The 13,204-nt window shown below is 37.6% G+C and overlaps 2 protein-coding genes across 2 annotated transcripts; one reads left to right on the top strand and one right to left on the bottom strand.

Moving 5' to 3' along the window:
* Window positions 1-2,434: 2,434 nt before the first annotated feature.
* LOC123785299 (olfactory receptor 9G4) lies at window positions 2,435-3,388 on the top strand. Its single transcript, XM_045787028.1, has one exon. It carries the CDS (start codon window positions 2,450-2,452, stop codon window positions 3,386-3,388), a length of 939 nt encoding a protein of 312 aa, XP_045642984.1. The 5' UTR covers window positions 2,435-2,449.
* Window positions 3,389-5,374: 1,986 nt separating this feature from the next.
* On the bottom strand, window positions 5,375-6,310 carry LOC123785298 (olfactory receptor 9G19-like). The gene has a single exon (XM_045787027.2). The coding sequence runs from the start codon at window positions 6,308-6,310 to the stop codon at window positions 5,375-5,377; it is 936 nt and encodes a 311-aa protein (XP_045642983.2).
* Between the last annotated feature and the right edge of the window lie 6,894 nt (window positions 6,311-13,204).

The following is a 13,204-nucleotide window of genomic DNA, read 5'->3' as shown; positions in this document are numbered from 1 at the left end:
ACCTGTGTCATTGCATGTTGATGGGGAAACATGGACAATAAACCATATTTAGGAGTTAGAAGATGACAGTACATCTTGGGGAAAATAGAGCAGAGTCTGGGTTCACACCTCATCTCCTGCAAATCCCATTCAAATGTCATTTTCTGACACAGGCCCATTCTCATCACTCTATTTCAAATCCCATGCCCTCTTCCCACTAGCAATCCCCATCCTCTTGTTTTGCTCAAACTCTGCTCTATTTTCCCCAAGACAATTTGTGTTGGTGTAAAGGCCAAAATCCTCCATTTGGCTTCCAATAGGCTTTGTGCACTGATCGCTCTTGTGGTTCACCTACTGTTTCCTCTCTGCACCCCATCTTTACTTAACCTCTCTCAACTCTTTGAGCTCACCAGACTCTCTCTCCTGTGAAGGCTCTGATATATGTTCTTTTTTCTCATCGAACTGCTCTCCTTTCCTCCTCACCCTTACACTGGGCTAGCATTGGGCTCATTTCTGTCTCTTTTCAATATCTCTTCTTCTGTGAAGACTTTGAGCCGTAGACCAAAAAATTATTACTTTTTTTTCAGTTATTTGCCTCTCTAGAGGGCAGGAGTAGAAGAGTAGTAATAGGCACTGTCAGATATTTTCATTGTTCCCTCAAGTTATATAGTATTAAAGATATACTTAATAAGGCACAGGTATTTTTCATTGTATAGATAAATGATAACACAGCAGAGGAGGTTCATAGTAACTATTGGGATAATGGCTATCACCCACTGGTTTATACATTATCAATATAATGCCCATAAATCCCTGCTGAGATAACTATTACTTGAGCTTGAGCAAATTGAGAAAAAAATATAGTGTACAAATGAACACCAGCATAGCACAATAAATGTGAAGCTCTTGGGATGTGAAATTATTAAGGGGAAATCAATTGTGTGAGTAATTTAGTTTGACTGAAGTCCTAAATAGGTGAAGGCAAGTAGTAAGAGAGAGTCGTAAAGGTAAGTTAAAGCCCACTTATGGAAGGGGGTGTAGGACTAAAACATCTGTGCTTTGTGTGCCGATGAGACCGAGATCCATTATATGGTTAATACTTGGAGGAATGAGTGATCTTCAGGATTCCAAGCTGTATCTACCACAGTGTCACCGATCAAGTCATGTCCTCTCCGAGCATCATCAGCTACATTTGAAAGATAAGGACACCTAATATTTAAAGATTAAGATACCTCCCTTCCTAACAGGCAGACCAGTAGACTTTGGGGTAGAAAATTGACGTTTACAGTCCAGTTACACACTGATTCTGGCTTAGCTCAGAGGAGCATGTTCTGAACATGGACGTAAATCACAATCCTCTCTTAGTTTTAGCTTTTTCCCACTACCTTTTTAACGAAGGGACAGTCAGCTGGTATCAGCCCCAATTCCATATGTTTTGAATTAGATTCCTCCTTTTAGCTTCTCCCTCAGAGTTTTAGAGCTTCAAGATAATTTGGAAGGATTCCTGACTTCTCAATCATCAACACCAAAAATTGTGCTCCTCCTAATATTCAGCTTTTGCTATTTCCAAAACTAGCTCACCTATGTGTGTGAATCTCCTTGATCAACAAGAGAAAGTGGGGGGAAATGTTCTTAAAAAAGGCTTTTTTAAAGATCTTTTTAAGTAAAGAAATTCTGGTTGTCAGATGATTATATATTGCCTTAACCAGGAGAGCAAGAGAAAAACAATTTACTTATAAAAGACATAAATGGCTTAACAGTTGAGAGCACAGAGTCTTGACAAAGAAAATTCCATTTTTAAATACCAGCTCTGCTCTTGATCCGTTCTGTGACTTTGGAATTTTTTCTTAAACTCCATGAGAATCATAATAGTTCCTACTTCATGAAGTTATAGAAAGGATTAAGTGGTTCAAGATTAGTATTTAGAATATTAACTGGCACATAGTATTATATTATATATTTTATCATATCATATATCATCATATCATATCTAATGCAAATGTTGTATTGATAGTTACAGGAGTGTTACAGTATGTTGGTATTGTATAATAATGAGCACAATGCCTGACACATAAATTCTCAATAATGCATGAAGGATACTAAAATTTTTTGAGCGCTTACTATGATTTAACATTGGGTTGGATATTTTCATGCGTGTCTTCTTCACTCAGTCAAACAACCTGTTGGGGGCTTCTTTTTTCTTTTCTGGTGGACTAGGGGACTTTCCCTGCATTAAACAATTAATAAGCGAAAGCCCTAATTTCACAATCAGATTCTAACACTAATTCCTATGGTCTACCCAAGTCACAGACTGAAGTTTTATCATTCTAGGTAATCATGGATGAAAGTCCATCAATGTCCTAATAATTACCGACTTAACTTATGCCTTTGTTTATTTATTTCAATAGAAAAATCACAAAATGATTTTTTTCCCCCTCCAAGTCCTTACCAGGCTTTCTTCTCTGTGGACATGGAAGTAGGAAATCGTACCATTCTCACTGAATTCATCTTGGTGGGCTTCTCAGCAAACCCACGGTGGCAGCTGATTCTATTTGGAATTTTTCTGGCTCTCTATTTGATGACTTTGTCAGGGAACATGACCCTGGTTATCCTAATCCGAACTGATTCCCGTCTGCACACGCCTATGTACTTTTTCATCGGCAATCTGTCCTTTTTGGATTTTTGGTACACTTCAGTGTATACTCCCAAAATCTTGGCTAATTGTGTCTCAGAAGATAAACGTATTTCCTTGGCTGGATGTGGAGCCCAGTTGTTCTTTTCCTGTGTTGTAGCCTATACTGAGTGCTATCTCCTAGCAGCCATGGCGTATGACCGGTATGCGGCAATCTGTAACCCATTACTTTATTCAAGTACTATGTCCAGTTCTCTCTGTACTGGGCTCGTTGCTGGCTCCTACTTAGGAGGGCTTTTGAATGCCATCGCCCATACTGCCAACACTTTCCGCTTGAGTTTCTGTGGTCAAAATATCATTGACCACTTCTTCTGTGATGCACCGCCATTGGTAAAAATGTCTTGTACAGATACCCACGTCTATGAAAAAGTCCTCCTGGGTGTGGTGGGCTTCACAGTCCTCTCCAGCATTCTTGCCATCCTGATTTCCTATTGCAACATCCTTCTGGCTATCCTGAGGATCCGCTCAGCCTCGGGAAGGCGCAAGGCCTTCTCTACCTGTGCTTCACACCTCATCTCGGTCATGCTCTTCTATGGATCCCTGCTCTTCATGTATTCAAGGCCAAGTTCCACCTACTCCTTAGAGAGAGACAAAGTGGCTGCTCTGTTCTACACCGTGGTCAATCCACTGCTCAACCCTCTCATCTATAGCCTGAGAAACAAAGATGTCAAAGAGGCCTTCTGGAAAGCAACACAAACCATAAGGTCACAGAGATGAAGGTTATCTTGTTACAGAATGTTCTTAATTTTCCAAATTATTGGCTTATATGTATGTTGGTAATCATTGCAATTTTCCAGTAAATACAAGTCATACTTAAAACAACGACACATTGAGAAAACCACTCTATTATTATTTTGTGATTAAATTATTGTAAACCTATTAATTTTGGGTTGTTTGATGTTTCACAATATTGTATTTTACTTTTTTGTAGTGCTAGATTTATATAACACTTATCCCCTTGATTATCTTTGGGGGATCTTGGAAAGAGAAAAGAAATTGGATAGTTTTTGTGGATGCAGTTTGTCTTTGAACCTTGGCAAGCAAATTTGTGTGGGGAAAAGATCTACAACAGTTAAACTGCTGGAAATTTACTCAAGATTTTACAAATATTTATTTTTAGTAATGCGTTCTCTCCATACTTCTTTGTAAGGTTCTAAGTGAGTATACAGAAAATATCTTTGTAAACCTTGTGCCTTCAACATCAATTTAATATTAGGAATATGTTTCAGAGTTGTTTAGAATAAACAGCCAAAATACCTTTCTAAACCCATGGAGAGATATGTGTCTCTGGAATTGTATATCACTTCAGAAGAGTGCTCTCTCCCTGGAGAGTAGAATGCGTGTTCTGCTTTACACTCACTCGCTTTGTACCACCACATATTCTCTGCGAAGGAAAAGATCAAGACCAAGTGGAACAAACCGTAACAAATAAACCGACTAACAAAAACCCCACCCTATTCTAGACCCACTACTTTTTTTTTCCCCACCAGAAGATTTTAAACATAAAGAAACTTACAGCTCAATATTTAGTACATGACAGATTTGGTCGATATTTTTTTCAATACTCCTTACAACCACAGTGAAAATTAAGGATTATTAGTCACATGTGACAAATGAGTAGCTTGTGCCTCACCAGTTAGGATTTTATTATTGAAAGACTATTGCTATTGCTGTAATGGGCACAGTTATAAAAGGCATTTATTTGCTCATTTGTTTATTTTTAAAGATTTTATTATTTATTATTTGAGAGAGAGAGAGAGATTGAGAAAACAAGTGGGAGGAGGGGCAGCAGGGAGTCTGATGTAGGACTCGATCCCAGGACCCTGGGATCATAACCTGAAGCAAAGGCAGAAGTTTAACCAACTGAGCCACCCAGGCACCCTATAAAATGCATTTAAATTTTAGAACAAGTAGGTGGAGTCACTTCAGCATTTCCGTTAGCTCCGACACTTCTGATCTTTCTTTTCCTCTGTGTTCATCAAATCACACCTCACGGCCTTCTCTTTTCATTACAATATTCTTAACATTTTAAAATTATTTTTTATAAAGTTGTTTATTAATTTTATTTGAGAGAGACAGGTAGAAAGAGAGAGAGAGAGAAAGAGGAGGTGGAGGGCCAGAGGGAGAGGGAGAGAATCTCAAGCAGACTCCCCGCTGAGCACAGAGCCCACCTTGGGGCTTGATCTCATGACCCTGAAATTATGACCTGAGTCAAAACCAAGAGCCAGATGCTTAACTGACTGAGCCACCCAGGCATCCCAACATTTTTTTATTCTTCTATTACAGAAGTTCTGTAAGTACTGTATGAGAAGGATTTGAGGTGAATTATACAAGTCTCCAGAATTTCTTCACATTCCCATAAAGCTCAGGATGTAGGGAAAAAAAAAAGAAACAGGTCAATCTTAGGGGAGATTGCAAAGTAAAATTTAATCTGTTGGGATCTTAGAAGCAATATATATACACTTCTATTTTGCATTAAACCCTAATGCTGCTTTTTAAAACTATATTAAATTGAACCAATATTTTATAATATAGATTATAGTCTGATCACTAAAGCAAATCAAACTAATATAAAAAAAAACTTTTTTCACTGGATTTCTTAGGCTAGAAAAAAAGATGTGTTGTTTAAAAAAGCCAGCTCCCCAAGCTTCTTCTGAAGCAGTCCATTCTCCCTGAGCACTGATTTAAGAAATGTATGTCAACTCAGACTTCCGATTGTGTTAACCAGACAAGTTTTTTCAGGGCTTCTTTCACATCCTTATTCCTCAGGCTATAAATCATGGGGTTCAACATGGGGAATAGCACAGTATAAAATGTTGATACCATTTTATCCCTCTCAAGGGAATAGCTGGAACTTGGGCGAGAGTAGACGTAGAGAATGGAGCCATAGTACAAGGTGACTGAGACCAGGTGGGAGGAGCAGGTGGAGAAGGCCTTCCGGCGACCCTGGGTGGAGCGGATCCTCAAGATGGCAGCGATGATAAACAGGTAGGAAGCAAGGATGAGCACTGTGGGGGTGATGACATTGGAGGCCAGGAGGAAGTAGAGCACAGCCTGGTAGCTCTCTTTCACATCACAGGCCAACTTCACCAGTGGTGGGACATCACAGAAAAAGTCGTCGATGATATTGTCACCACAAAAATCCAGTGTGAATGTGTTGCTGGTGAGTATTATTGCATTGACAAAACCTCCAGTGTAGGAATATATAACCAAACAGATGCATAATCTCCTTGACATAACCTGAGCATAAAGCAGGGGGTTGGAAATGGCCGCATAGCGGTCATAAGCCATGGCGGCCAACAGGTAACACTCACTGTATGCCAGCCCAGCAGAGAAGAAGAACTGACACAAACAGCCAGCAAAGGAGATGCTTTTGTCTTCAGAGATGCAGGTCACCAGGATCTTTGGGGTGTAGACAGAGGAATACCAGAGATCCAGAAAAGAGAGATTCCCAATGAAGAAATACATGGGTGTGTGTAGCCGGGAGTCATTACAGATCAATACTATGAGGGTGGTATTTCCTACCACAGTCAGAGAATACACACCAAGGAATACCACAAACAGGACCAACTGCATCACTGGGTCTGTTGTGAAGCCCACCAGGATGAACTCAGTCACCGTATGATTGCTTCTCTCCATGGTTTAAAGAGACCTCATCTACAAATGAAAGAGTGAAGAGTTTAATTCTCTCAACCCATACTTTGGGAGAGCAATCTCTGTGATAAGACTGTGAAATACAGTCAAGGCTATAAATTGTTAGGGCAAGGAAGATCAGAGCAGGAATCTTACCTGACTATGGCAGGCCATGGGAGTGTCAACATATTCATTTCAATGAAATGCATTTAATAATAGGAAAGCTTGAGTGTTCTTGGGGGCTTATTCATTTTTTAAGAAAATATTTCTTGTGCCCCAGGTGCCCTCTAGGCATTGGGATACAGCAGTGAGGACAATAAGGCTGACCTTTATTCTACGGAGGCTTTATTTAGAAGGGAGACTATATAATAAATAAATCAATACATGTCAAAATATTTTCAGTTAATATCAGAGATATTAAGAAAAGAAAAATAGATGGTAGGGTGAAAATGAACTGCGAGAAGAGCTAATTAAACTTAGACACTGAGAGGAAAAAGTTGTTTCTTATTTCCCAGCTATATATGGACAAGTTGTTCAAAGTCCACGAGAGATGGGAAAGTCCCTGTGGTTTAGAAGGTGGTGACATTTGAAAGGTGGCAAGATATGTCACCCCCAAATATGCCTTTCTGGCATATTTTTCTCTTTCATTAGTGTAGCTTGTATCATTACTTTTTTTTATTGCCAAATAATATTCCTTTCTATGGATACACCGTATTTTGTTTACCTATTCATCAATTGATATATGTTTTATTGTTTTTACTTTTTGCCAATTATGAACAGTGCTGTTACGAACATCCTTATACAAGTTTTGTATAGACATATGTTTTCATTTATCTTGGGTAGATACCTAGGAGTAGAATTGCTGAGTCACATGGTGCATCCATATTTAATATCCTGGGAAATTACCAAACTGTCTTCCAAATGAATCCTGCCATTTTTCAATCACATCGGCAAAGTACGTGGGTTCCAATTTTTCCTCATCTGATACAAGTTATCATCTTTTTGATTTTAGCAATCCTATTGGGTGTGAAGTGGTATAATACTGTGGTTTTGATTTACATTTTCTTTTTTTTTAAAGGTTTATTTATTTATTTGAGGGGGGTAGGGAGGGTCAGAGGGAGAATGAGAGAGAGAATCTCAATCAGACTTCCTGGTGAGCATGGAGCTGAATGTGGGGCTTGCTTATATAGTCTGAGATCCTGACCTAAGCCAAAATCAGGAGCCAGATGCTTAGTTGACTCAGGCACCAGGCACTCCTTGATTTACATTTTCTTAATGACTAGTGATATTAAGTGTCTTTTCAAGTGCTTATTGACTATCTTCTTTGGAGAAATATATATCAAAATCTTTCGCTCATCATTTTATTAGTTTTTTTGTCTTTTCATTGTTGAACTGTAACACTTCTTATATATTTTGGATACAAGTCTTTTATCAGATATATGATATGCAAATATATTCTCCCATTCTCTGTGTTTTTTACATTCTTGATGATCTCCTTTGATGTACAATAGTTTTTAAGCTAGATAAAGTCCAATTTATCTCTTTCTTCTTGCTTGCTCTTGGTGTCTTATTTAAGAAACGGTTGCCTAACCCAAGTTCACAACAGTTTTCTCTGTTTTATCCAAGTGTTTGAGTTTTAGTTCTTACTAATGATGGTTAATGATCCATTTTGAATTAATTTTTATATATGGTATGAGGTGGGGGTTCAATTTCATTCTTTTGAGTGTGAATATCTAGTCCCAACAGCATTTTGTTGGAAAGACTATATTATTCCCACTGAATTGTCTTGGCATCCTTGTCAAAAAATCAAGTCACCATTGTTTGTTTCTTATTGCCCTTGTAACAAATTACTTCACATGTAATGGCTTTAAACATCACAAATATATTATCTTACAGTTTTGTAGATTAGAAAGAAGTCCAACATGGGTCCAGCTGTGCTGAAATCAAGACGTTGGCAGGGCTGTGTTCCTTTTGGAAGCGCTAAGGGAGGATCCATTTCCTTACCTCTCCTAGCTTCTAGAGGTTGCTCACATTCCTTGGTTCATGGTCCCTCTTCTTCATCTTCAAAGTCAGCACCACTGTATCTCTGTAGCCACATCTTCCTTTGGCTCTCAACTCTTTTGCCTCTCTTTTCACCTTTAAGGACTCTTGTGATTTTATTCAGCCTAGATGATAATCCAGGACAACCTATTTTTTAATTAATTAATTAATCACAAGATTTAATGTACATTGATTCCTAATATGTGGAACATATAAAGATTTTATACTGAATAAATGATATTCATTAAGCCAAAGGAAAAGGAAGAATTTATGTCAAGGTTTTTTTCCTTTTTTTTTTTTAAACAGCATTATCTTGAAATACAAATGTGGATTCTCATCACTGAAAAATCTTTGAAGTTTTTTTTCTTTTTAGTTGCATTTCTTTTCTTTTTTGTCTCTACTCTCTACTGGTAAACACTGTCTAAATCCATCCATATGCAACCATTTCCACATCTTCATTCATGAAACAAATTGTGATCAGGTGCTCTTGTGAAATAGAGCATGACTTTATACATACAGAAACTTGTACATTACCCTCTTTTTTTTGTTTTGTTTTTGGTATTTTATCTGTTTTTGGAGGCGGGAAGATGTGGCCCTAGTGAAAAAATATATAAGATAAAAATAAAAAATTATTTAAATCTACCATTGCTTTATAGTTAACACATCATAAAAAAGAAACTAAAAATTTCGTACAAAAAAGAAAAGAAACAAAAAAAATGAGCGTATGTTTAATGTATAATTTCTATACCCATCACAGCCAATAGGCAGTAAACACTTTTTAACGATTATAGGAATTGTGAAGAACTGTCATTTGGAAGGTCAAACGATAAATAGCAGACATGATGGTAGTGGGGGGACTATCAGGACAATTTATTTTATAAGTGACTTTTTATTTTATTTTGAAGTAAACTCTACCCCCAGTGTGGGGCTTGAACTCATGACCCTGAGATCAAGAGTTGCATGCTCTACTGACTGAGCCAGCCAGTACAATCTATTTTAAAGTCAGGTGATTAGCAACCTTAATTTCCACTTCCCACGTATTCTTTTTTTTATAATAATTTTTTTTTATCATATTATGTTAGTCACCATACAGCACATCCCTAGTTTTTGATGTAAAGTTCCCATGTATTCTAACATCTTCATAGATTCCAGGGATTGGAACATGGGCATTTTTGGGAGATGTTACCCTACCTACCAAACTGTAAGTGTAAGGATTTATTTCTGGGTTCTCCATTCCATTCCACTGATCTTTATGTCCAACTTTATGCCAGTAGTTCACTGTCTTAATTACCGTAACCGTGTTAAGTTTTGAAATTGTCCTTTGGTCTTCTCTTTAAAATACTTCTTATCTTCCTTTAGCCTCCCCATATATTTTAGTTACTCTTGCATAGTTGCTTCTCTTTGTTCAACCTTGTATAAAAACATTTAGGTTTTGTCACTTCTCGAGGTCTTCATTTCCTTGTGAGGGCTCCCATGTCATGTAATATTTATGTTAAATAAATTTGTGTGCTTTTCTCCTGTCAATCTGTCTCCTGCCAATTTAATTCTCAAGCCCAGCCCAAAACCCTGGGGTAAAATGTTGTGTCTCCTACACAGTTTGCCTCCACAATCACAGAGAAAGCTCTCCCCTCAGTTATTGTGAAGAAGCCTTTGGCACATTTATCATAAGTCCCAGGGAGAGAAACACATTGAGAATCAGAGAGAAATTTCAGACTGGAAACCAATAAATTAATTCATCTGGTTATGTCAGGTAACCAAACATATGACATCATTGTAAGTCTTTTGGGTCTAAAAATCTGGGACTTAACATTTTTCTGCAGGTTTATGACTAGCCGTGTACAATGCTTAAAAAGACACTTATCCCAACTTAATATTGTTTGTAATAGTTCTCAATTTTATCACATTGAAAAACTTCCACTTTATAAATAAGCATTTAAAATGCTTTCTTTATAGTCCTAAAATGAAATTTATGGTTAATACAACCTACCTACAAACATATGTGTGTATATGTATATAAAATATCTGATCCTAATTGTAAAAGTGATAAAAAAGAGAAGTAGCTCACAATATAACGATTCCATGTTAATAATTATAGGATTTATTCTAAAATAATGTGAATATTAATATGTAAATCCTGCAATATTTGGTGTAATGGTTATACATGTATGTAGAATCATCACAAATGTATTAGTGATTCAAATATCAAGAGCGGCATTTCCATCAGTGATCAGATTTTTCTGACAAGGTGAATAATTCTTGATAAAATTCCAAACAAAATAAATGATACTCTTCCCTCAATTTTGAATTCCTAGGTGAGTTAGTTTACAGTGTTGCAAAATATAGTGTTTATTGGTAACGTGGAGTAGATTTCAAACGCATAATTATGAAGATCTTTTTTCAGTGCACAAATGTCCATCAAGACACTGGCTGTGGAGGGTGGGACTGCCCCCTAGGTGCAAAACATTTTTCATCCTTGTCTACTGCTTATTAAATGGGCCCTTGATCTTCGTGGCAGTCAAAAATCCAACAGTACATTACGGAAATGTTCCTTAAGGGATGGTGTCCCTCTGTGAAGAAACCACACTACACAGGTTTGCATTTTACTTTGTAACTTACTCTATGGGTCCTCGGGGAATTATGTGAAAAAACAGAAAATACCTGAAGAATATCTGTGAGTGGTAAATTTCTACTTTTCATGGGCGTACAGGATCACTGGAGCCAAGCAGAGATAAGATCCCACTAGGATGTAAATTCCATGAGAGCAGGAATTTTTGTCTGTTTCATTATTATATGTCTAGTGCCTAGAATAATAGCTGGCATATAACAGACACACAATAAATATTGAATGAATGAATGAATGAATGGGGAGCCCTGAGTTGGAAAAAAACAAACCAATAGAAATGATTTTCTGGGTGGCTTCTAATTATGTCATTTTGCTCTTAAACCATCAGCAGAATTGTTTGATATCCCACATGCAATTTCTGGCACCAGTAATCCCTGCCTTGATCTTTGCAAACAGAAATAGGAAGAAACAAAGGAATCTGCCTATAAAAAAAGGCTCACCAAATATTTGTTTGCCTAAATGGAGTGAGTCTGTGAAGATGTTTTTTTCACATGAACAACAGATTTTCCGTCCTCCTATGTCATGATGGGTAGGAAGCATGCCTTTACAATCAGAGCTGAGTGCTCTAACCCAGAGATACCCAGGGTATCATGGAAAAAGCATTTGACTTGCAGGATATTAACAAGGGTTCAAGTTCTCCATCATTAGTCAATATTGTAAAGCCTCAATTTCTTCATATGTAAGGGATAACTTATCTCTCCATAGGGTGGTTTTAAAGAAGATAACTCAAGTATGACTAGGCACAGGGCCTCGTACCTCATAACCACTCAGGTAACCAGTGGTTCTCAAATTCTGTGCCTATTAAGAATCACCTGGCCCAGTCCCAGAATTTCTAATTTAGCAAGCTGTGGGTGGGGCCCAGGAACTTGCTTACAGTAAGGCAGCCCAAGGGCTTGAAATGCAGATTGTCCATAGATCAAGTCTGACAAATGCTGAAATAAATATCATTTATATTCCTCTTTTTCTTTCTTTTATTTTTTTTTAAAGTAGGCTCCACACTCAGCGTGGAGACCAAAGCAGGGCCTTGAACTCATGACCCTGAGATCAAGATCTGAGCTGAGATCAAGAGTCGGGCACTTAACCAACAGAGCCACCAAGGCACCCCCTCAGTTACATTGTTCTTATTCTTTATCATAGAAGTGTGTCTGCCATTACAATGTTGTAAAAACTTGGGGAGTTAAAGATGTGTTGCCTAATGTTATGCAAGAGATGAGCTATGAACAAATCTACGTTGACTGCTAATGCCAGGACAAAAAGCAGCAAAGCATACATTTCCTTGGGTAGAGACTGGCTTGAAGAATTGAGTTCTGTTTTGTTAATCCAACTGCAGTAACCTGGCGGTGCTTGCTAACCAGCGAACCTGTGATTCTTCCTAACGAAAGTTATACTTTTCTATGATAAACTAAATAATGCATTCCCATCCCTAATTACTACAATATAAAGGTTTGTGTTGAGAGATAGGTCCTTTTGTCAGGAGCTCTTCTCAAAAATACCCTATGATGTATCCTTTTTTAAAACATGTCGAACAGAAAGAAATTTAACTTTTTTGGATGGCTTTGGCCTTTAATAATCTCTCGTAATCTCAGCTACTTCAGCCTCTGGCTCCAGCTGTTCTGTAGAAATTAACAAGGCTGTTTCTTTTCTAAGTGGTTCCTGACATTGCTTGTTTGTGCACTTAGTTGTTTCTTTCTTCCTTGTCTTTTTTTATAATATCAGTTGCCTTTTTTGATCTCTGATAGTAAGATACGCTCTTTCTTCTTGTGAACTCGACACTTTCAGAAACTGCAATAGGAAGATGGTGAGGATATTTCAAAGGAAACCCTTTCTTTAGCACTTATGATATCTTACTCCGTACATGACCTTTGTCCTGATGGTGAGGAACAAGTAAAAATTTCCATCTATGTCTAACATCTGGATCAGACAACTTACCTAAAATTCTCAGCAATGCCATCACCTCAACAGAATTCAAATCTGCTTGCCTCAGAAACTTTTATAGCAGTTTCTGGATCCCCAGAGTTGGAGATTCCTGCTACCCCTCAGGATTTCATAAACTTGGGAAATAACCAACCAGACAATTAAAGAGAATTGTGTGTTGACAAATGGGGTATCCTTTAACAATGGAGAATTCTTTTTTCGAGACTACAATTCCCTCGTGAAAATGTAATCAGTCATAATTTGCATTCTCATTTTCTCTTGACTCCTGTAGAAGCTAAACTAGACACATAGTGCACGTGTAT

The sequence above is a fragment of the Ursus americanus genome, chromosome 24 (assembly GCF_024610735.1).
Source record: "Ursus americanus isolate L20-20 chromosome 24, mUrsAme1.1.p, whole genome shotgun sequence".
Lineage (NCBI taxonomy): Eukaryota > Metazoa > Chordata > Mammalia > Carnivora > Ursidae > Ursus > Ursus americanus.
Note: the sequence above shows the minus strand (reverse complement) of the source record. Positions and strands in the feature narration are given on the sequence as shown.